This window comes from Eumetopias jubatus, unplaced genomic scaffold (assembly GCF_037043125.1).
Source record: "Eumetopias jubatus isolate StellerSeaLion01/CBP00866 unplaced genomic scaffold, mEumJub1_p1.0 scaffold_2, whole genome shotgun sequence".
Lineage (NCBI taxonomy): Eukaryota > Metazoa > Chordata > Mammalia > Carnivora > Otariidae > Eumetopias > Eumetopias jubatus.
The window spans coordinates 199,452,968-199,477,295 of NW_028274808.1; the positions used below are offsets into that span (position 1 = coordinate 199,452,968).

Here is a 24,328-nt window from a genome sequence, read left to right on the forward strand (position 1 = left end):
GGCCCGAAATCCAACAAGTGTCCTACTAGGATCAGAGGAGAAATACACATATGGGTGAGGCCATCGGGGTACAGGGGTGATGGAGCGACATGCCCACGAGCCCAGGACGCCTGGGGCCCTGACCCAACGTCCCGCCCAGGCCTCTGAGGGAGCCCAGCCCAGCCCACACCTTCTGTGCAGACCTGCCAGAGAGAAACCATCTGTTGTTTCGGGCCCCGCCCGCACTCCCCAGGGGGCCCTGCCGCAGCGTCCAGCGGTCCCTAGACCTGCCTCTCCTGCCCCACTTCCTAGTCCTGGGGCTCCTGGGCATGTCTGCTGGGCACTCGACTCCACGAGGGACACCTGAACTCAGCGGCATCCCACCTCTCCCGGACCACCGGGGGCTTCATTCCCACCCAGCCGTCCATCCAGTGAGCCCCTCGAGGCCGGCCAGCCACCTGCCGACCACCTCTCTGGCCTCCCACCCTGCCACTCTCCTCTCCCAGGCTGCCTCTGCCTGGGTCCCCATCTCCTGGCTGATCTCCCCTTCTGAAGCGGGGCTCTCACCTTGGTGTGTGCCCAGAAAGCAAGGCGTGGAGGACTGGCCCCAGCTCCCTGGCTGGCACGGCCCAGGTCTGGGTGTCGCCTGCTGTCTGTGTTCCCACACCCCAGTGCTCTTGTGCGACTGGCTGTCCCCACACGACCTCCTCTAAAGGTGCGAGACCGCCACGGAGCCGGCTGCTGGGGAAACAGCTAAGCTGTGTTGCACCCACGGGGCTGCTCAGAGTGGCAGCCCCCAGCACCTGGCAGCCAGCCCCCAGCGTGAGTGAAACACAGCCCAGGACCTACTAGGCTCAGCATGGGGATGACCACATCCCCCCGTGTACTACAGGGGAAACTGAGGCTCGGAGAGGTGAAGTATTCAGCCCTAGGTCACGCCGACTCCAGAGCCTGAGGTCCCGTGACTGTACCACGGGGCCCCACAGAAGAGAATGTGGTGTGAGCCCACTGCTTTACACACATGTGGCTGTTGGAACCACGTACGCTGAGCCACAATCATTGAATATTTTTGCAAATCAGCCAACTTGAGAAAAACAAATGGGCCTCATATTGCAAAGTGACAGTGCAGATCCTCAAATGCACAGGAACATTTGTGAGGCCCGTCCTCGGCACGCACGCCTGCGTGTGAATCAGAGGAAGCAGAGAGACATCCGAGGACCCAAGCCATGCCGGCCTCCCCCCAGATAAATGACTTGTCCCTGAAGGAAAACTCTTGGACCTTCCCGACAGGCTACGCTCAGTCCTGCGAGGTCTCGTGTCTCTGGTCCTACAGAGAGCGAGGCTCGTAAAGACTTCATGGAATCTTTACTGCGGATCCCACCGGCTGTGGCCAGGGCCGACACGTGGGATGGGAAGACCACAGGCCCTGGAGCCGAGGGGCCGGCCACGTACCACAGGCTCCCTCCTCTGCGTGGACAGTGACGTCAGCACTCAGTGTCACTTTCACCAAATGAATTCTGGTTCCATTTTTTTCCTTCAGAAGATGTTTTCACTTTGTTGGATCTTGCAAAAACCAGGGCTCTCACAGGAAAAACAGATGACGGGGCCTGGCATGTGTCCTGCTGCAGAGGCGCAATGCGCAGCAGGGGGCCCTGCGTGCACGGAGTCCACGAGGGAGGGGCTGGAGCAGAGCGCCCGGCGCGGCCAGAAGCTGCCAGACCGCTTGTTTACTATTTGGTTTACAATGGGTGATGGTTTCAGGGAAAAAAATTCTGGTTGGGTTGAAGTTATGAGAAGCATGAGCTCTTTTTCTAGTGTTTTCTGTAGCAACTGTTGGCTGGGGTGCTCTGAAACCATCTGAAATAGACCTTTAAGTGTGTCCTGCTTCCTACGGGCACTTTACGAAGGCAAAGTGACCTTGACCTGCCAGGTGGGTTATCATCAGGAAAGGCATGACAAAATGTGGCGACCAACAAGAAAGAAAGCACTTGTGAGCAGAAGCTTCCTGGATGATGATGATAATGATGATGATGATGATGATGATGATGGAGGAAGCGGGCAGGATGTCAGCCCAGCCCGGGTTCTACTCTTGCTCCGACTGCTGGCGTGGACTGAGGTGGACCGGTCGGTGCCACCTGGCCCAGTCTCTTCTCAGGAAGGTGGGAGTGGTGTGTGCGGCCCCGTGGAGCCGAGCGGAGAGTGAGGCGGGTGCCCTCAGCACCCACAGTAGCTGATGCTCTTGGTCCCTGATGGGCGGGTGGGCGGCAGCCCCCAGGCCCCAGGGGACACTCGCTCTGGGGTCTCCTGATGCAAGGCCAGGTGCCCTCCTCCCATGCCAAAGGCGCTCGGTGGAACAAGGGGCGTGTTCGTGGTGACTCCCAAGATGGAGAGGACAGCACGCATGGTTGTGCGTACGACGGCGGCCACTGGTACCAGGCACGGCGCTAAGCACTCCACAGTGTTAGCTCCCGCGTCCCCACAAGGGCCTGACGGAGCGGGTACAGCCAGCAGGCCGAGGCAGGGAAGGGGCACCCCCTCACTCTCCCAGCAGGTCCCTGGGGGGCTCAGCACAAGGGAAGCTCCTGTCTGGCCCCCCAGGATCCGTGCCCACAGGGGCCGTCTCCAAGGGGCATGGAGCACGTGGCCTCAGTGCTCACGGGTCAGAGGACGGCGAGATCAGTGACGTTTCAGCTGTGGCTTCAAGTGCTCGGGGGAGGCGGGGACGCAGGCTTGGGGCAGGAGCTCCGTCCCTGCTCCTTCTGCAGGTCTCAGCCCCACGCTCATCAGGAGGCTTCCAGGGGCTGTCAGGGAGGGCGCTGAGCTTCGGAGCACAACAGGCTCAGCCGAACCCGGGCTCTGCGCTTGCACTGTGGACGTGCCGCCGGACCTCCCTGAGCCCGGGTGCTGGGGCAGCAGCAGAGGGAGGTGACCCTGAGACGGGACTGGTGCCTCAGCAAGCCCACTCTGCTGGAGCCGCTCCACCCGAGTCCTGGAGGCGCTGGTCTGCCCCCTCCGCCGCCGCCACCCAGTCCAGGACACCCTCTCCTGCCGTGTCCCTCTGCTCCCACAGTGGCCGGAGCGGCTTTTTCTCCAGAGTAATGTTTGAGAGTGAATCGTCACAAGGAACACGGACCCAAGTCAGTGAGCAGCTCTCTTGCTCAGAGTCAAGTGTTTCTCATGGCCCTGGATGACAGGTGCACTTCAGTGGTCACATCCCTCCCACGGCGGCCCCGTGGCCACTGTGTCCTTGTCACTGAGACCCCAGACAGGCTGTCCTGAGCGGGCCACCGCCACACAGCCCCCTGCTCCCTGCACCAGGCCCGCCCCCCTCGGACTGCAAAGCTGCGTGAGAGCAGGAACCTGGGTCTCGTGGGCTCTTGCCTCCCAGCCAGGCTGCACACAGACACTTGTAGATCAAAGGGGCGACCAGCAAGGGCACATGCCATCTGTAGATCGAGTACATTCTGCACTGAAAATGCATTTGCTTGTCATGTGCTGCCTACAGCCCGGCGCTCATTTCTCTGAGGATAGACCCAGTGGGGGAGAAGCGGGGTCTCCACCGTTCCCCGCTGTGCATGGCAGCGGGTATCTCATGGTTAGGGTTAGGCACTCAACAATCACGGCCAAGCACGATGAGCATGGAGCCCAGTGCTGACTGAAGCTGAGCCTGTTCGGGGCTGCGAACAGTGAACGTGCTGCGGGGCAGGGGCCCCAGAAGTGAGGCCAGTGAGGCTGGCACGTGCAAAGGCCCTGAGCAGGAGGGCCCCGGGTTCCTGTGAAGACAGCTCAGTCACAGGCCCTGCCGCCCAGTGAGGCAGGGATAGGACCCAGAGCCTCTCCCCCTTCATCCTTAGGGAGAGTCAGTGCCTGACTCAGCATCACGCCCAGGGAGGTGCTGGATGAACCCCTGCTGCCCAGCGGGCCCCAGGGATCACGACAGGAGGGAAATAGGGAGACGGCGTGCTCACCTGAGGAGTCCAGGCAGCTGTCGACGCTGGGGCACGTGAACCTCTGGCCAAGGATATCGGGATAGGCTTGCAGGAAGTCCACAGTCCTCAGAGGGCTCTCGAAGCGAGCGCCACCTACAAGCACACCCAGGACCCGGAGTAACCAGAGAACCCCGGAAGCTGGTCAGTCATGTTTTGTAACACATTTCCTTCCTGCAGATGCAGGGGCCGCCTTGAGGGGCGGGCTCTCTCGGCGGGGCCAGGATGGCTCACCTGCGTGAGCCAGGGTGGGGCCTCACCTTGGACGTGGCATGCCAGCAGGCTGAGCAGATAGCTGCTGGTCTGCTGCAGCAGGATGTTGTTGTCCCCCTCAAACGTGCAGTTTGGGTCATTGTCGTTCCTGAGGTCACCCAGGCGGTTCACTGCAATGAAGCCGCGTGCTTTGTCACTTCAAGTGTGCATGCAGGGCAGGAACCCCACCACTCCCTGGGAAGCCCAATGTCCTGGCTGGCTTGACGGAGACACAGCACTCCCAAGCTGCCCGGGCCCAACCACACCTCCTCCCTGACTGGGTCCTCCCAACCTCTCATCCAGCTGCTCCGTCTTCAAGGGGACACGAGTAGCCACGCAGTTGAGCCCGTGGGACCCGTGGCGCCGGCGAGCAGGAACGCTAGAGAAATGCCCAGGGTTGCTAGCATATCCCTCTCCCCTGCGGACACTGAGCCTTCTGCTGTCAGCTGCCAGAGCCCCAGTGTGGGGCGTCACTGACGGATGCTCCAGGGGAGCTGCCTACCCTGCGGGGAACCCATCTTTTAACACAAGAAATTTCAAATATCTCAGGGCACCTGGGTGGCGCCATCGGTTGAGCATCGGACTCTGGATTTCAGCTCAGATCACAATCTCATGTTATGAGATCGAGCCCCGCCTTGGGCTCCACGCTCAGCAGAGTCGCTTGGGATTGTCTCTCTCCTCCCTCTGCCCCTCCTGCTTGTGCACGCTCTCTTGCTCACTCGCTCTCAAAATAAATAAATAAATATTTAAAAAAAAAAAGAAAAGAAATTTCAACTATCTCAAGACAACTCTCAGTTTTCTTTTGTTGTCTCTCCTGCCAGTGAAGGGACCTGATTTCTGCACATGTTTTATAAGGTACACTTTCTAGACCCTCTCATCTGGGTCTCCTTTCTCTGATGGAGAATGTTCTCCACAATGTGAGGCTGGGTGGGACACAGGACAAGCCAGAGGTTAGAGGCGTGGGATTCCCATGCTCACATGCTGCTGGGTACAGAGCCCGAGAGGGTGCGAGACGTTCTGCAGCAGCCATAGGGCTTGTGGTCACCTGGGACACACTGATCGTTACCCCCCCCCGACCCGCTGCCCCCTGCTATAGACCACTCTACTGAAACAGCTGGGCGTGACCACCAAGAAACAACTCACAACTAATAATTAAACCTAGCCCAGGCCCGTCACATCTACCCCACTGAGCTTGGCCTTGCTGGTTTCAGCCCAGCGTTTGTACCCGACACCTGACTCAGTTGTTCATGTTGTCTGCAGGGCTGCCCGATTCCATTTCATTATTCTACTTAAAAGCCCAACAAAGCGAACTATTTATAGCGTCTCTCTGAGCCGTGACAAACAGAAAGTGCAGAACGTTGCACAGAGGACGAGACGTGTAAGTGACTTAGGCACAGCCACGTTCACCTGCTGGTCCGTGGGTAATGAGGAGGCACAGCGTGGCGGGAGCCGCCCGCACAAGTACCTGGGGCGGGTCCTCACTGAAAGCACGTAATTATCCACAGACCATCACTGAGATGGTCAAAGTTGGCAAGAGCCTAAAATGCTTGTGGCACTGTCAACTGAAAACAAGGTTTCTGCCGATTCTGCTGTCTGGAGCACCTGTGCGGCCGCTTGGACTAACTAGATCTTACCAGTTATTGAACATCGGCACATGGGATGCTCACAAATAACAGCGGCAACTACGACAATACTAGAAGCTCCAACAATAACTTCAGATAGAAGCCACTAGCTACGTGACGTGCCACACGCCCAATGCTGTGCTGACTCATGTGACCATAGCAGGAAGCTGTGTTGGCATACACTATGAGTGTCCCCATTTTACAGATAAGGAAACTGAGGCCCGGCGAGGCTGGCTAGCTGGCCCAGTCGCGCAGCTAGCGGGCATCAGAGCAGAAGCTTGTCACAGGCCGTCTGCTGCCCACTCTCTCAGCCACACACCAGCTGCCCAAACAAGGCCAATGCCAGTAAAAACCAACTCTCTTGCTCTAAGATATAGAATTTTTCACCAGGACAAAACTTGGTGCCAGATCACTGCCAAGTCACTAAGCGAAGAGTGACAATTCAAAAGAACAGATTATCCACTTTCTGCTGGGGTTTTGGCAGGCTCCTTCACACAGCCTCCCCACTGCTCCCCAGCGCGGGGGTCACTGACGGACGCTCCAGGGAAGCTGCCTACCCTGTGGGGAACCTCGGGAGACCGAGGAACAGGAGGGAGCAGCAAGCGGAGGTATCTGGGCGCCTGGGCGGCTCGGTTGGTTGAGCGACTGCCTTCGGCTCAGGTCATGATCCCGGAGTCCCGGGATCGAGTCCCGCGTCGGGCTCCCTGCTCAGCGGGGAGTCTGCTTCTCCCTCTGACCCTCCCCCTCTCATGTGCTCTCTCTTTATCTCATTCTCTCTCTCAAATAAATAAAATCTTAAAAAAAAAAAAGTGGAGGTGTCTGTCTAGGCCAGGGGGTCAGCAAAGCTGCTTTGGGAAAGGCCAGCCAGCGAACCTATTTTAGGCTTGACAGAGACGACTCAACCCAGGTGTCATGCAAACACGGCCACAGAAAATTCATGAACGAATGGGTGTGGCCATGTTCCAATAAAACTTTATTCGCAAAAACCAGCTGTGGCTAACTTCGGCCCACAGGCGGTAGCTTGCTGACCCCTTGAGTCAAAAGTAGGGCTACGTGCAGAAAACCATCACACACTTCCATACCCACCGGCCAGATAGCCATGTCCTCCGCATGCCTCCCGGCATTCCTGAATTCCCCGCTGGGCAGTCCATGAGGCCAGGGGCTTGCCCGCTGACGCCAAGGCGTGGATCTCACGTCCAAGCTCTGCCTTGGGAGAGGAAATCCAACAAGAACTGGTGAAAAGAGGCTCTGACACCAGAGGTCAGGGGTCACTTCACCCCCAGCGTCAAAGGCTTGTGTCCCCTCTAGTCTAATCCAAGACACCCGACAACTGCAAGAAAAAGAAAGAAACCCAATTTTAGCTTAAAAGGGGGGATTCATCTCAGAGGGGATATACTGTGGTACAAATGGTTTCACAGCCATGAAAACGGATGGACCTGAGCTCTGTGCAGCAAATAAACACCAGGGGCGTAAGGATGATCGCAGATGCAGAGCCCTGAAGCAACGGGTGCGTTTTGACTCGGTTTATGGGATGCTCCTGAACCCGAAACCAAGCAGTATGCTGTGGCAGAAAGAAAAGCAAGAAACCACACAAGGAGGTGGAGACAGGGCTCCCCTCTGAGGCAGGGGGGGGGGGGGGCGGGAGGGCACTGGTTCCCAGAAGACATGCAGGGGATGGCGATTTCCAGTCAACTCTGCAAGGCTCTCCCCAGCCAGCGTCTCTGGGCCTTATGCATCTTATAGATATCCTTTTGCTTCTACCTAATGTTTCATAGAAATAATTAAGAGAAAGAGACAAACACACGTCTGCTAAATAGGATGATCCCTTTTACCAGTGTTTTCAACTTGAACTAAGGGCCACTTTTAGGTGCTTCAGTGAAACCCCTGAGTTTCAGAGAGAATAAAGCATGCTTACACTTTATAACATTATTAACAGGAGAACGATTCCAATGTCAGCTGGCAAAAGTTTCAGTGACTCACGCTGGGGAAAAACATGTTTAATCCCTGCATTCCCAGGGACGGTGCCTTGCTGAGCAGTGCACCCTGCTGGCCGTCTCCACACCCGCCACCACCTCCCGACTCCCGGATGTTTGTGCTGAATATTCCAAAATGTGCTAATTTGATACAGGCTTTTTAGGGTGTTGTGCATAACACCGATCTGCAGTATTTCTAATCTGTTTTCAAATGCGTTCCCCGTGATTCACATTTTACTCACACCCAGGAGGCAATGTGAGGGACCATGGAAAGGCGGTTATAAACCGTTTACGCAGATATCGGCCAAGGATGACTTTACATAGCGGCTGAGCTCAGTGGACGCTCATTTCTGGCATAAATCCTTGACCGTCAATTCCAATCCCGTCAGCTGGATTCAGACCTTTACAGGGTTGTTTATGAAAGGATCAGAGCCATGAAATCTACTGAGGGGCCGGTAATGCGGATTCTGCAAAATCATCATGTTCTCAAAAGGAGGACAGCTGAACTCACAGGCTGGAATCAGAGTCATGTCAGCACATCCTTGAGAATCGGGAATACGGACGGCGCCCAAACTGTCCAAATCCCAGTGAGGATTCCAAGAGGCCTGAGCGGGCGGCCACAGCTAGGAGCGTCTCAGAACCCCACAGGGCCACCACGGATGGACAGATGTTGTTTTGAAAGACAGGCTGAGTCAGTGCTGTTCGACCGCAGTGAGAGTTAATAACAATAAACCCTGCGGAGAAAAGAGCATCACCTCTCACCTGCCTGGCGCCTTGGTCTGTCCCCATGAGGCCTTGCTGCAGCTCCGCCAAGTCCAGGTACAGCGATTTGGAGAAGTGGTCTAAGGCATAGACGGCGGCCAGATAGGGAAGCAAGCGCCATTGCTACAGTCAACAAGACGCTTGCGTTAACACATCACACATCCTGGTGGGAAGGCCACCCCGCCCTTGCGGAGAACACCCTCCCCGCACCCTGCAGAGAAGCCCTCCAGATGGCCACTGGCTGTGATGCCCAGAGGAGAGACCAGGGGCAACAGGTCAGGAACAGCAGGATCCTCCTGCTGCAGCCACACTTAACGGGAAGGCCCTCCATGCCGATGCGCTTCCAACCCAGCCGGTCCGTCCTCCCCCTCCCGCCCCCCGGTCTCACCCATGGGTGCTGCCTTCTGTGCACCGAGCTCACCGTCTCCGCGCACGGATTACTGGAATGGGGCCTATCAGCCCACCTACAACTAAGGAAACCGGCCTACTGCGCTGGCACGCGGGGCTGGACGGGTGACAGCTTGTGCTTCGTGTGCCTGACAGGGCTCAGGCAGTCACCCCTCAGCCAGATGGGGAAACTGAGGCTCGCAGGGAGCTGGGAGTCCCCCGAAGGCAGGGAGGCGGTCTCTTGCACATGCACCACTGCATGGATGGAAGGGGGGTTGAGGAAAAAGCAGGAAAGGGCCCAGGAAGCTGTCACCGCCACCACCGCCACCACCGCCACCACCGCCACCACCTATCGCTTACTGCGTGCTGAAGGCCAGACACCCTGCAGGCTGCTTTCCACAGACGAATGTATTTAATCCTCACAACCAGCCCATAAGGAGGTATTATCAGCTCTAGTTTATTAACAAGATAGCCGGGACACAGAGAGGTGAAGTACCTTGCCCAAGGGCACACAGACAGGAGGGTGGAGCGGGGTCAGGAGCCCAAGCACTGTGGCTCCAGGGGGCTCTCTGACCGCTGGGCCACCCTTGACCTCACAAAGGCCACGGGATTTGTGGTGGAGGGGACAGTGTGTGCCCCACAGTCATGAACCAGATATTCTGCTTCTCATTTATTATTAAAACAGGCTGGCAACCATGGTAAGAAATGTTAGAAAAAACTGGGATTCTGTTATGATTCCCTCAAGTTCTCACTCGAACGCACCTGTGCTTACACAGAGCTTGGCCCAAAAGCGGGTCAGACTTGCTACTGAACTCAGACAGGAACCCCCTGTTTGACCCTCAATGCCCCCTCGCCACCATGAACTGAGAACAGCAACCCCGGCATACCTGGTGGAAGCCAAGTGCGTGAGGCGGTATGAAGGCCGGGTGTGTGAGGAAATCCTAAAGCCTAGGTGTGGAAGGAAGGGGTGAAGGCCAGGTGTGTGAAGAAGGCATGTGAGGAAGTCATAAAGGCCAAGGATATGAGTTAGTGTGAAGACCAAGATGTGTCAGGAAATTTGAAGGCCAAACGTGTGAAGAGTGTGAAGGCCAGGCAGGTGTGGAAGGAGTATCAGGAAGTCTTAACGTCCAGGAGGTGTGAAGGCCAGGCATGGGATGAAAGGCTGGTAGCATACAAGCACCATGAGCATCCCCTGGGATAAAATTTATCTCCCTTTGCCAGGAGCTAAGCAGCTCTTCGGTGTTGCCACCTGGGCTCCCCCTTTGCCATCCTAGGGCCCTCTCCCCTGAGGACCGGCAGGACGGAGTGTCCCTCCTGCTACTCTGAGTGATGTCACAACGGACAGCCTGAAGGCCCAGCTGCTGGGGCTGATTATTCCCACGAGGGTCATGTCTTAGGGACATTTTGAGTGATCAAAGCGTGTGGCCGCGGGCGTGCGAGGCCACCGCCGGAGCCCGCAGCGTCCTCACACACACAGGAGTGAGCACCTCACCAGAACGTGCTTCCTCCAAGGCCCTTACTTTGGCTACTGACCCACTGCCCACTGACGAGAAGCCTCTGCCCGGCTGCCAAGCTGCCCTGGCGGCTGGTCTGCAGACGTGCGCCTCCCAGTGGACGAGTGCGGCAGCGGGACGTGCCAAACCCGTACCTGCGTCTGATACTCCAGCACCGGTACCTCCTCCCCGTCCGAGGGCCCAAACTGACACCGAGTGGCTGAGAAACGAAGCGCGATGGAGAGGGCCAGCTTTAAGTTCACGATGGACATGCCCACAATGGCGACCCGGCCAAAGGACAAGGTGCCCAGGGACGCTCCGAAGCGCTGCCTGTCGTCCTGTCGAAGAAAGGTGCGTGGTGATCGTGAGCCAGGCGGCCAGGCGGCCTCGGGGACGGAAGCACAGGGAGATGGAGCCGGATCACTCCTGCAGCGGCCACAGGGCTCGGCCGCCAGGCCCGTCCCCGGGGCGCCCCCCCCACCCCAGAGCTCCAGGCCAGGGCTGTGGGGCAGGCCGAGCTGCAGCGCTGCGGGGGTCTGAGTTGTGGACGGCGACGGCAGGAGGCACCCAGGGTGCGGGAGGCTCTGCTATGGAGGGGACAGAGGGGACCGGGCTGCACGAGTCCAGGCCTGGCCGCACTCAGTGCACGGGGACCCCGGGCCAAGGAGCTGCCGCCGCTGCCCACATCCTGTTCCTGCAACCTCCGTGCCCCCGGAATTCCTCCCTCCCCGTGGAAGACACCTTCCTGAGGGTGGTGACGGTCACTGGCTGTGTTCTTGCACAACGGACAGTGGCCTCACATGCATCTGTGAGACTCTCCTGTTGCCGGCCTCAGGGCCCTGGGCGTGCTTTTCCGCGGTGGCGGTGGCCTGCTGCAGCCTGCCTTAACCCATCCAGCCATCCTGACCTCCCTCACCTCTTGCTGACTCTCCTGCCTTCATTTCTTTTATTAATTGGACTCTTCTTCCCAAGTTACATGCCCTGCGGTATTTGTGCGGCAACCTTGCGAAGGCCGGACAGCCATTCTGACGCCCCCACACGGCCATGACGTTGTGCTGCATCGTCGCTGGGGAAATCTGAAGGCTCAGGGAGGAACACCCCAGGGAGTCTGAGCCGCATGCCCTCTCTGGAAGGTCTCAGATGTCTTTCTGTGGCATGTTTTCATTTCTCTACAGCGTGTCTGAAGCATGCGCTCCACGGGCCCTCCATGTTGCTGACTTCTCTCCTCATCCCTAGTGTCTCCAGCACGCTGGCTTGCAACCCTGCTGTTCCGGCTCCAGGCAGGCAGTGCATGGCGTCTGACAGAGTCCTCTGAGGCTCATGTGCTCCTGGGGACATGGCCACCACAGCTGTGAGCTCAGGACCTGCTCCAACACGGGCCATGGCCATCGTGTGTGTCTACCCCTCAAAAGAATTTAGGGATGCGGTAAGCCCCAGATGACAGAGAACACCGTCATCCCCATTTGGGATGGTCCACCATGCAACCTACATCCTTAAGCCCTTTGGGGGAAACAGCAGGAGCAAGGGGCAGCCTCCCTAACTAACCCTGGAGAATTGGGGGTGGGCAGAGGAGTGGACATCCATGGGCAGTTGTCGGCCAGCGTCTTGTCATCATGCCCAGGATGCAGCCGACCCAAGCGCCACCTTCCTTGCTGGTGGCACTGGCACCTGAACCAAGAAAGGTCTGCCACTGGCCAACCCAGCACAGGCGGTGGGTCTCCATGCAAGCCCAGGGAGTGTCCTGTGCAGCAGTTTCTACCACGAACTTCCCCAGCTGGAGATACCTGTACCTTAAAGGGGGTGACGTAGGTACCCTCAGGGGTGACGTCTCCAGTCCGGTTCAGGAGGTCTTGGCGAGGAATTCGAACCTTGTGGAACATGACAAATCTGTGCAGATACGGCAGGACTTCTCGTTAAACAGGGCTCTGGCCCTGGGGCTTCTCTCCTCTCCCCCAAGAAACCCAGGCAAAGAAAAGCAAAGGAAAGCTAAAATGGTGACAATCCCCTCCAAATAAAGAAAATGGAAGAAGACACCAGAGACAGGAAATTTCGACACATTTTTCTATCTAAAAAGTAGGTTCAGGAAAACAACATGGCACGCATGTGGCGGGGCTCTGTGCAGAAGCAAATGGCCGTGTACTGGTAACCACGGGGCCAGGTACCTTACGCCGCTGGGACGAAGGCAGGGAGTCAACAGAAAAGGGGGAAACTGATTTCTTTAAAGATCAGAATCCCTGGTTCTCATCCTTTGGTCTCGTACCAGGATCCACAATACGATGTGAAAAACTAGCAAACTAAGGTTTGAAAACTCTCATGTCCAAAAAAAGAACAGTGTTATTGTATGCATGCTCCAAAGGCACACAAACTTGTTTCTTTTGAAAAGCTAGGAAGACTAGAGGCTCACTCACACATCGTTATAGAGCTCTTGTGCATTAGCAGTTGAAGATATTTGTTAGGGTTGTCAGGTTGGGAAAACCTATTTCACAACAGTCTAAGGGACAAGGGTATTATATAAAGGAATGGATGCTACATAAACTGAGCAAAAACCCCAAACCATCTTAGAATATTGACAGTTCCCATAGCAACTTATCTGATTACCAAGAGCACTTTCAATGTCATCCAGAATGTTCTTCTAGCCCACAGGAGGCCATGGTTGAAAGCACAGCATCACCAAGCCCGAGAGGGGAGCACCCCTCTTTGCTCACACCAGCTCCTGCTCGAATTGCAGTTACCCCCAAGATGGGGCCAAGCACTCCATCAAAGCTGGGTGTCAGCTCTGCCTGAGGAGGGTCCTGAACTCCCCCTCCCCTCCATCCGTGTTCATTCAGCCCCCACCTCCTCTGGTCCGGTTCACTGCGACAATCACCCCTGGGCTCTTTGCAGACCCACCTCTTCAGCCCGTCCTGTGCATAGTAGCACGGGCCTTTCCAAACTGCTGATTGGAATGGTGACACCTGCACAAGTCCCTTCGGCCCCCCAGCCCCACCCTCCTCCCTGCCTCCAGCCACGTGGCACCTGCCATGACGCTCAACAGGCCCGGCTTTCCCGTGATCCCTGCACAGGCAGCCCTCAGAGCGCCGCCACCTCCTCAGGCGCCCATCAGGATTCTCCTCTCACTCTGCCTGCAGCAGGTACGGGTGGCCCCCCGGCGCCACTACAGGGTGGCCCCTTTCTGTGGCAACGGCCTACTGTCCACGTTCTCACTGAGCCACCTCCTTCTCCTTGGCAGTTTCTGTAGATCTTATTGACCCTTTTATAATGGGGCCGTTGGGCCTGACACCTGGAAGATGCTTACTAAGAGCCATGCAGTGGGTGGAGAGCAGGTGAGACACTGGCCCCTGGGTATCGCTGATCTCTCCACCATACCCTGGGTCCAGGCCAGCCTTGGAGGAAAGATGCAGCGCACTGTCCAGGACCCCCAGGGAAGAGCAGAGACCCAGGGCTGGGCACAAGGCGGGCTGGAGTAGCCCCTCCCAAATTCCTTGGAAAGCATCTAGAGGATCTGCAGGTGAGGAATGCTCGGCTGGCCGCCAGGCCCCTGCCAGCATCCAGGCAAGAAGCCAACCTCTGCAGGTCGCCCTCCTGAGTATGAAACAAAGGTCAGCTATAGACCAGCTCCTCTGCAGGCCCCGCTGGGAGCATCTGAGGCCCTGCCCAGGAGCGGCCGCTGCGCCTGGGCCTCCGTGGGGCCGCTCCAACTGGACGCAATGGAGCCCCCCCCCCCCCAGGCAATGAGTTCAGATATCCACTTTTTAAGAACAGACTGGGTGCCAGCACCCCTGGAGTGTTCCAGCTTATTACTTGAAAGCTGAGGAATGCTTTTTCAAGCACAACTCTGTAAACTCAAAGTGCCCTTTTTTAGGAATGGAAAATCTTCACCCATTCTTGCCACACGGAGATAGAACAAGTCTGAATATATCTATACTTGTGAAAATATGCCCTCGAGTTTAACTGAGAGCAAAACTTCACATACCTCTTTTGAGCACATGCAGACCACAAAAGCTGTTCCAGAAACAGTCAGATGGTGGCCAGGCCAGTGGGTGTGTGTGTGACGCGGGGTGTGTGTGACACAATGTATATGTGTGACATGGTATGTGTGAGACACGGTGTGTGACATGATGTGTTTGGGTAACATGGCATGTGTGAAACAATGTACGTGAGACACAGGGAGGGTGACACAGGGGTGGGTGACACGGGGTTGTGACAAGGGGTGTGTGTGTCACACAAGTGTGTGTGATGTGGGGTATGTGTGACACGGTGTGAGACGGGTTGTGTGTGACACAGGTGTGTGTGACATGGGGTGTGTTTATGACACAGGTGTGTGATGCAGAGTGTGTGACGACCCCACAGAAAACACTGTGACCACGAGGTCAGGGCATACACTCACCCGTTGTCCACACCATTCAGCCCTAGCTTCTTCCCGATGTCGCCAACCATCACCCCTGGCATGGGAAGAAGGGTCTTGGGGTTCCGAATCTGCACAACGCACAGGAAACAATGAACGGCAACCATTAGGACTTCACAGAAATTAAAACGAATGTGTTAAAAACCCTCAGTGACTGAGCCCCCGGCTCCCTTCCTGTATCTGTGGGGGGAAACTGTCCTTCAAAAACGTGACCTTATTTGGAGCTAGGGTCTTCGCAACTGTAATTAAGCGAAGGATCTGGAGATGAGGTCCTCCCAAATGACCCAGGTGGGCCCCAAATCCAATGACAAGTGTCCTACAAGAGACAGAGAAGATGCAGCCACAGGCCCAGTGACTTGGCGGCCACCAGGGGCTGGACTGTCCCCTGGAGCCCGGGGGCGCAAGGTGGGGGGTGGGGGCTGCCCACACTGGCGTCAGATGCCCGGCCTCCAGCTCTGTGGTGCTGGGCCGCTGCGGCAGCGCCGGGTGGCTAGCATGGGGGTGGGGGAGTACTGCAGCCTTGAGGCCAGCAGCGATGTTACCTTCGGATTTACACGCCAGGCTGCCGCCGGACCGGGGCGCATGCACGTGGGAGGAGACAGAGCCTGAGATTAGTCCTGTAGATCTCTGCCCCCAAAGCGGGTTTCCATGAATATACTTTCCGAGACACTACAGATGTAGCTAGTGGATGGTTCCTCACCGTGGGAGCGCTACGCCACAGACAGGGGGCTGCACCCGAGAACACCAGGGTATGGTAGCGACTCCCAACCAGGTGTGAGCCCATACTGCCCCTCGCCGCCGGGGCCGGGTGTCCCGTCTGAGACCCTCTGGCTGTCTGTACTGGAGGGCACCGTGGGCACATGGGTGGAGCATGCCTACCGCACACGGCTCGGCCCCACAAGAGGCTCACCCAGCTCAAAGGTCCATGGCACAGGGCAAGAAACTCTGCTTTAAGGAAACAGTGAGTTTGTGCTATTGGGAGTTTAGCTATTTGCAGAATTGCTTGCTTTCGTTTCGACTGAATGTCACGATAATGGTATTTCAGATAAAAACAGACTGAGGTCCAAACATAAAAGCTCTTTTCCCCTTCCTCATCTTTCAGTAAGCCCTGGTGAAGATTTGGATGCTAACTTTTCATAACGTTTTGAAATTAAAAAAAAAAAAAAAACAAAGGTGGAAAGGAAGTGCACGTGGAGAGAAGACGCACTGAAAGAAAACAGGTTGGTTGGGTGCCTGGGTGGCTCAGTCATTTAAACGTCTGCCTTTGGCTCAGGTCATGATCCCGGAGTCCCAGGATCGAGTCCTGCATCGGGCTCCCTGCTCAGCAGGGAGTCTGCTTCTCCCTCTGACCCTCCCCCCTCTCATGCCCTCTCTCTCTCTCTCTCATTCTCTCTCTCAAATAAATAAATAAATAAAATCTTAAAAAAAAAAAAAGAAAACAGGTTGGTGCTTTTCGAGGAATCGCAGAGAAGAACAGTGTGGGGGCAAGTCCCAGTTCACATGGAAATCGATGACCATGCAGTTGCCACAAATCCCACACTAACCTCCCAGTCAAGGAAAGGGAGCAGACCAATGCCCAGAGTGGAACTAGTTAACGTCATACTTATCACAAATAAATGTGACCGTGTCCATTTACAATTTGTGAGGTCTGCCAACCTGACCTGAGCAAACAAACCTGTGAAAAATCACAGCCCTCCACCGGATCGGCTACGACCCGTGGCATGCATCACACCTCTGACTAGCCTGGTGAGTCCTTGTTCCATGCTCTCTTCCTTGATGAGGACGGGCACGCACGCCACCCACAAGCCCTTGCTTGGCGTACATTAGGCACGCAGAAATGTCCTGCTGGATGGAGGGGCGACACGGTCCTGCCGGAGAGTGAAACACCACGGATCTCTCGACTAAAGGGCCGGAAACTCTGAAGAAAGTGAATGCTAGCCCAGTCTCCACAAGAAGTTCACTTCAGGTACAAGCCTGTACTCACAGAGGCAGTGCATGGCGGCCGGAGGTAATGAAAAGTGGCATCTGGGCTTCAGTGGCTCAAATGTGAACTGAAGATATGGACATGAGCAACAAGGGGGAAAGGGACCAACCAGACTTCACTGAAATTAAAACCCTTCGCGCCTCGAAGGGCACAAACCAGAAAATAGAAAGACAACCTATGGAATGAGAGAAAAATCATCTATCGGATGAAGGTTGAGTCTCCGGGACACGTGAAGAGCTCTCAGAACTCAACAGTAAGAAGACAAACCACCCAATTCAGAGCTGGACAGAGAGGCACTGATGGACGACAGCCTGGCCACGCGACGGGAGGACCGTGAGCCACAGCCCACAGCAAGCAGTGCAGGAAGGCAAGCAAGCTCCCAGTGGCAACGGGCCAGGGCTCGCTCAGTGACTGACAGCGTCCCTTGTTTCTGTCCCGCTAACCAGCTTAGGACCAACCTGACAAAGCCCAGCCCAATCCCCTGACCAGGCTCAGGACTGCCCCAGCCTCCCGAGGGATGGTGGCCGCCTCCCTGCTTCAGCCAGCTCTGGGCAAACAGCCTTTGCCTTTCCCTTGGGTGGGGGGTGGGGGGTGGGCCTTAGCGTAGTTCCACAGGGCAAAGGACTTGAACAAACATTTCTCCAAAGAAAATACGCGAGTGGCCAACTGGCACACGAAGAGAAGCTCAACGTCATAGGTCATTACGAAAATGCAAATTAAAACCACAACAAATACCAACTCGTGCCCACCAGTGTGCTTATTTAACAAAAAGGAAAATATGTATCAGGGAGGGTCTAAAGAACCTGGGACCCTCATACACCGCAGATGGGAATACAAATTGGTGGGAGGTGTGGAAAGCGGTATGGCGATTCTTCAAAAAGTTAAGCACCGCATCACCATAGGACTCAGCAAGTCCACTCCTGGGCATCTACCCAGGAGAACGGAAACAGGGGCTCAAACAGACCCTGCTCGTGAGCGCTCACAGCACTGTTCATGGCAGCCAAAAGGTGAAAACCACCTGAACGTCCATCAGGAGGCAAGTGGATACACACATTGTGGTCCAATCCATACAATGGATTATTCAGCCTTAAAAAGTAAGGAAATTCCGGCACCTGCTATAGTATGGGTGGACTTCAAAACCATAGTACGTGAACGTAGCGAGACAGGAAAGGTCATGCTGTAGGATTCCTTCCACGTGAGATATCCAGCAGGCAAGCCCACAGAGAGCAGATTAGCAGTTGCCAGGGGCTGGGGAGGGGAGTCGGGAGCAAGCGTGGGTACGGGGTGTTCTCCTGGACATGAGAATGTTTGTGAACTAGAGACAGCACTAAGAAAGCACCAAATGCCACTGAACTGTTCACTTCAAAATGGTTCATTGTATGTTATATGAATTTCACCTCAATTAGGAAAAAAAAAAAAAAAGATGTGACTGACTTTCTTCTCTCATGAGAGCCCCTCACCAGAAATATCCTAACAGAAATGCCGGAATGGGTCAGGGTCGGGGGGAAGCAGGGCTCCCATTCCAGTCGGCCAAGGCAGAAAGGCCCTGGGCAAGCTTCCGGAAGCTTGGGGTTCAAGGAAACTGCAGCAGCCCTGAGCAGTCAGGAAACGGGCCCCACCAGGGAGGCCGGGAGCCCTGGCCTGGCCGTCAGCCCCGGGCACCCCTTGGTGGTAGCTTCCTGCTTGTGACCCGGGAACAGGCTACATCAAGGCCCCCGAGTCGGACTTCACGTCAGCACCGGAACCCACCTCATACCTGCCGGGCAGAACCACAGGACAGTGGGGCTGGGAAGCCCAGGTTTGTGATGAGCGGCTGAAAACATGGTGACATGGTCACCAGAGGGATGGAAAGCCTCTCCCTCGGGTGACCCCAGGTCTAGACCGGGTTGATCGACCCCAGCACCCCTGACACTGGGGGCTGGATCTTCCCCTCTCGGGGGCGGGTGGGCTGTCCTGTGCATGCCAGGGGGTTCTCCTTTCCTTTGGTCTGCGCTCACTAGAAGCTAGGAGCGCCCCTGCCCCCAGCAGCCATGAAGGCGCTTCTGGACGATGCTGCGCGTCCGTCGCTGAAGCCGCCCGGCCAGGAGCCACTCACCTGCACCACGAAGGAGTGCAGGCCGTGGCACTGCCCCCCCGGCGTGTACAGCTGAGCGAACACCACGGCGTGAGTAGCTGTCTTGCCCATGTTGCCAACCCAGAATTTGGCAGCTTCGAAGTCAGGAGAGTGTATGATGAATTCCTGCGCAAAAAAATAATAATAATAAAGTTATAATCAAAGTTATAATTAACAACTAAAACACACGCAGAACTCCTTTCCCTTTTTCATAGATTCGACGTTCTATTCAAAATCCCTGAGGAAGAGTAGAAGTACCTGAACGTTTTAGCTCCCGTCTGGCACAGGGAGCCCTGTTTTTAAACACAGCATATCCCTGGGCCCCATGACTTAATGAGGACACATCTGTGGAAAGTGAGGACTTGAGTCAGATGATAAAATATACACCCAACATTCCAGCAGCCGGCCAGCGCCCCGGTGGTGCTTACTGCGAGGCCTCACCCCTCGGGGCGCCTTCCCTGGCCACAGCCTTTAAGCGGAGCCCCTCCTCTGCTGGGTTCCTCCCTCTCCCCTCATGGGCGCTAACCAACAATGTACTGTTTCTCCTTCCATGGTGTCCCCCACCTACGAGCTCCACGAGGGCCACGTGCCCAGGAGCACAAGGCAGACCCTGGAAACGTCGGAGTGAACAAGCCCACGAATCAAGGGAGGTGCTGGGAGGCTCGCCGGGTGCTCAGTGAGGCAGGAGACGAGCTGAGGAGCAATGGGGGACCGGGCTGGGGGCTGGGCTGGGAGTAAGGCGGGGTAGGGGAAGGATGGGAGCTATCCCAGGGTTGGGAGGGAGGGCTGGGTAGCTGGGCAGAGCCAGCATCTGACAGTGAGTCATCCGTGTAACCTGCAGGCCACTGAGGGCAAATGCTAGGCAGGTTTCCTTCTCCCTGTGGGTGGGAAGCTGAGACGAGCACACGGGGAATGTCCCTGCACAGGCCGGCAGTGTGTACTGGGTTATCAACTCTGAGTGCCCCAGGGACTACCTTCCAGATGCCGAGACCCCACTAAAGAAAAGTGAGGGCAGGGGTAGGCCTGCCGGTCCTGCCTTTGGCTCACCTCTCCATGGGGCCACCACCTGTCACTGTCCCTCACCCAGCCACTGCTCGGGTCATGGCACACCGCCCCACCCCGTCCATGTCTCCACGGTCCCTGGCACACCCAAATCTCCTTGCTGCCGCCCGTCTGTGTCTCCCCTCCAGCACAGGCGACCGCCAGAGCACAGACTAATCTGTTGTGCTCACTGCTAGGTGCCCTGTCCCTTAAAGCAGTGCCTGGCACATACCAGGTGGTCAACAAACACCTGTTGTCAACATGGGCGCCTAACCAGCAGCCCACAGGGGGCCCCGGGCTCCCGATCCCAGCAGCTGACGTCATGCTCTGATCTTCACTTAGGTGCAGATGCCAACAGGCAGTGGGTCAGAACTGGGCTGCCCCGTGGACACCCAGGCTTCACCCTGCCTCCCCGCCTAGCATGGAGGGCCCATGGCACCAGAGTGCAGAGCAAAGAGACGAGGCCAGGCCAGAAAAACCTGGGTTCAGAGAAAGGTATCTGGTGGCTGGAAAGCCAAAGGGGGCCGTGGCTGAGCAGCACTCTCTCCGCCCTACTCTGCTGTGGACGGCTGTCACGCTGGGCGGCAACCACCTCTCCCCCGGCCCCGCTCTGCCCCGCCGGCAGCTCCCCTCAGGGCTGTGGCCCTGTGCACTCCTGGCAGGCAGCACGCAGGTGCCCAGTGCACACTCAGCCCGCGCTGTTGGAGAACAAATGAGTGATGAGCAAATACATGAGCACAGGGCTTCACTTTCTGTTACGCTTTCTGCTACCAGCATGGGGAAGGCGGAGGGGTCCTGAATCACCAGACCAGCGTGTAACGAGCAGCAGAGGGCGCTGTCCTCAGAGAAGCAGAGGAGACTGACCCCAGCAACAGGGACGGCAGGGCACAGAGGTCACGGAGAGAGGAGGCTGCCTGACCCGTGCGCCCCATCCCTCCCTGCCCTCGCTTCCCTCCACAGCACCGACCACCCCATAACTCATGACTCCATTAGCTGACATCTGACTCCCCCGACTAGAGCCCAGAGCGTCTGCTCCTCGAGAGCAAGGTCACAGCCCCTGAGTGCCCGGTGCTGAGAACAACACCCGCGCCACGGATGTGCTGGTGGAACGCACAAGGCAGCGGCCAACGGTGCTCACCAGCCACGTGGTCCGAGGGGCCAGAAGCAGGGGCAGGAGTGGACAGGGCAGGCCCCCGGCCGGCAGAGCCTGGCCACAGATGGGGAGCAGGCAGCTAGAAAGGGACCAGGGTCAAGGAGAACCTTCTTCACGTTGTTCATTTTAGAAAGTGTGGGCAGCTTGAACATTTACGAACCCAACACCAACAGGCTGCCAGGTGAACAAATAAACCCTCTATGTCCCAAGCTACCACTTGGCAGGGTGACGATCTCAGTGTGCATGAGAAGCACACGTGTACAAGGACAGATTTCTGAGTGTAGGAACCCCACATCACGCATGCTCGAAGCCCCGAGACCGACGGGAACGTAATACCTACCTCGGTGGCGGGGTCGTAGTGAGCAGTTGTTCGGATGGCCTTGGCATTACTCCCGTGACTGAGTTCAGTCACCGCAAAGCACCCAAAAATCTAGTATCGAAGCACAAAATGGTGTAAGGCAAGAAAGGTTCTTTCTGCACGCTCCTGGAGGGGCCCTGCCACCGTCTTTCCAGAAGGACTAAATTAGAGGCCAACGCACCAAATCCCCACCCCCCCCAACCCAACCGGCTGGGGTCTTATGGGGTCACGGGGCCATGCTGGACACCACAGCCCCAGCCTGCAGGACAGAGGGCTAGGCAAGCTGACAGCAGCCTCGCCAGGGCAGCGCGGAACCAGGAACTGCTCCCCGGAGCGGAAGAAAACTGAACGCTTGGCTTCGAGGGCCACATGCTAAACCCACCGAGTGCTGGGGATTCGGTGCGGCCCCTGGGGACTCCCTCCTGCACCCTGAGGTGCACGGGGAGAAGAACGTGGGCTCACAGCTCACGGGGGCTTTCAACTCACGTCCATGTTGAAGATCTTTGGAAGGTATTTTAAATGTCTTTCAGAACCAGAGCTGTAAATCGCTGATCCAAAAGTCTGGAAATATAAAATCATCATGCAACAGGTACAAGTTAAGGAGTCCTGCTATTCCGGGGTGTTGGGGACGGCACGCGCTGTAATGCCCATGGCCGGGATGAGACCCGCATCCCTGGCCCGAGCAGTTCATGTAACTTAAGCAGGAGCACCTCACACTTAAGATGCCAGAGGGAAGTCCCAAGAGGACGGATGGGCAGGGTGATGGGAGCACAGGGGGCGCAGACGGGGAGCACGGGGGAGCGGAGGGGCGAGGGTGCAGGACGGGCAGGCGAGCCCAGCTTCCCATCAGAGCCCCAGGGGCGGGCCACGTGTCTGCCGAGGCCATGGACACGTCCTCACCTCTGCCCGTGTCCCGGCAATGGGAGCCCCAGCGTCCCCTCTGAACTGCTTCCCCTTCCTTGCTGGTTTTGCTTTTTGTGGGGTTTGGGGGGGGGGCAGGGGGTTGGTGTAAAGCAAAAGAGTCCCAGAGCTCCTCTTCTTCTGGGGCTCTAACTTCCACGGCACTCTCGTCAAGGACTCCTGTGCGCCCATTTGCACGGACAGCAGAGAGAAGCGGGACCTCTCCCTAAGGCATCACGAGATCTGCCCATGCGTTCTCATCTCCGTTTTTGCTTCCTCTATTATTTCTCAGCACTCTCTTAAAAAGAAACATTTCCCCAAATGCTCGCATCCCCACAAAACTCTACCAGCCAGCAAACACTGGCCAGCAGCACACCCCGCGGGCCCTGGCTACATCGTACGGGCTGTGTGTCATTTACATAAACGAGGACCTGCTCCGTCCGTGTCTCGGCCTCCTGCCTGGGCCCGGGCGGCGCCTCCTCCGCCCTCCTCCCTGCCCACTCACCAGCATGTGCAGCGAGAACTTGACAGCCAGGGACCAGTCATACATGCCCAGGCAGGCGATGAGTGTCTGGACCGACAGAGGCCTGGCCACCATCTCTTCCACGGGGAGGAGGCTGTACTCCATGACCCGCTTGCAGCGAAGGAAGCTCAGCTCTCGGTACTTCTCCAGGGAGAGATCTTCCCCGTGCGAACGAGCAAAGAGCGGGTCATTCTCCAAAGCTGAGAAGATGGCCTTCTGGAAACGGAGGAGACGGGGAGTGGCCCACTTGGAGGCCAAGGACGGACCCTCACTACAATCTGCTCCACGAGGCACGGTCCAGCCCAGAGACCCAGGGGCAGACGGAAGTCGTTCCAGTCACAAGCACAGGGACCCAAGGCCTCAGAAGCTGAATCAGCCTGAGCTTCTTCCCGGGCAGCAGTGACGCTCCCCTAGAGGGCTCCCAGGACCCAGGCCACACCGGGCACTTGCTGGGGCCTTCAGGGGCCAGACGGCCCGCCAGTGCCCACGAACCAGACACCCAGCATAGCCACGGGGCTCAGCCCAGCCCACTGCTGGCTCACCTCACCTTCAGGCGCAGCACGTCCTCGCCTTCCAGGAACAGCACCAGCTCCCGCCAGCAGAAGGAGGCGCGGGCGCGGTAGGCCTGCAGGGGCCCCTTGGGGAGATCCGGGAGCAGGGCATCAGTGCCGCCTTCTGACACGGGCGCCATTGCTGGGCATCAGCCTGCAGGAGACAGACGACCTGAGCCAGCGAGCTGGCCCATTCACCCACCCGAGGCATAGTGCGGGCGCGCCGTGTGGCAAGTAGGAGAGAAACAAACAGACTCCCAAAGGGCTGGCAAAAGAGAATGACCGTACAAGACCTCATGTCTACCTTCCCCAAAGACAAGGTGAGGAGGCGGCCAATCGCAGTGGGCAGCCCTGGGCAGCTGAGGCTAGAGGCTCCGTGGGCTACAGCCTGGCCCAAGGACACCTTGCCCTCTCAGGGCCACCAGGCCCGTCCCCCCGAGGCCCAGCCAGGCCTCACAGCCCAGGAAGCCTCCCTCTGGAGTCTGGATAACACTGGCCAGTCCACTTTGACCACACAGAACAGGACCAAAGGTCCTACAAGCCTGCCTGGACATGGGACATCTGCCAGAGAGCCTTTGAACACAGACTTCTGTCCTGAACTCTCTTGGCAAACAGACACATGGCTTCCCACCAACAAAGCAGGCACCCTGCAGCCCAGCCCCTTGATCAAAGAATCATTCTGGAATTTTCTGAGAGGACTGGCTCCTTTTCCACGGTGCCCCAGCTCATCAAGGCCCAGGACAGGAGGGGTTGGTGAACCCAGACTTAGAGGAACAGCAGGAGAGTGGGGTCCCAAGCATGGACCCACTGAGTGTGGAAACAGTCTAGGACGCGGGGCTCTGAGTA

General features: G+C 57.1%; 1 protein-coding gene across 3 annotated transcripts in view; it reads right to left on the bottom strand.

The window, feature by feature from the left end:
* ACOX3 (acyl-CoA oxidase 3, pristanoyl) overlaps positions 1 to 24,328 on the bottom strand; it is a 41,065-nt gene that overhangs the window by 12,180 nt on the left and 4,557 nt on the right. For 2 of the 3 annotated variants that reach the window (XM_028089106.2, XM_028089097.2), the window contains exons 2-13: positions 23,479 to 23,636; positions 22,914 to 23,147; positions 21,995 to 22,069; positions 21,491 to 21,580; positions 18,939 to 19,082; positions 14,842 to 14,930; positions 12,245 to 12,341; positions 10,610 to 10,792; positions 8,575 to 8,697; positions 6,926 to 7,046; positions 4,226 to 4,348; positions 3,948 to 4,061 (exon numbers count right to left, since the gene is read on the bottom strand). In XM_028089106.2, coding sequence (XP_027944907.2) covers positions 3,948 to 4,061; positions 4,226 to 4,348; positions 6,926 to 7,046; positions 8,575 to 8,697; positions 10,610 to 10,792; positions 12,245 to 12,341; positions 14,842 to 14,930; positions 18,939 to 19,082; positions 21,491 to 21,580; positions 21,995 to 22,069; positions 22,914 to 23,147; positions 23,479 to 23,622 — 1,537 coding nt within the window. In that variant the 5' untranslated portion in view covers positions 23,623 to 23,636. Of the gene's footprint in view, positions 1 to 3,947; positions 4,062 to 4,225; positions 4,349 to 6,925; positions 7,047 to 8,574; positions 8,698 to 10,609; positions 10,793 to 12,244; positions 12,342 to 14,841; positions 14,931 to 18,938; positions 19,083 to 21,490; positions 21,581 to 21,994; positions 22,070 to 22,913; positions 23,148 to 23,473; positions 23,637 to 24,328 lie in introns of those variants that run through there. The other variant, XM_088021265.1, reaches the window with a different exon arrangement.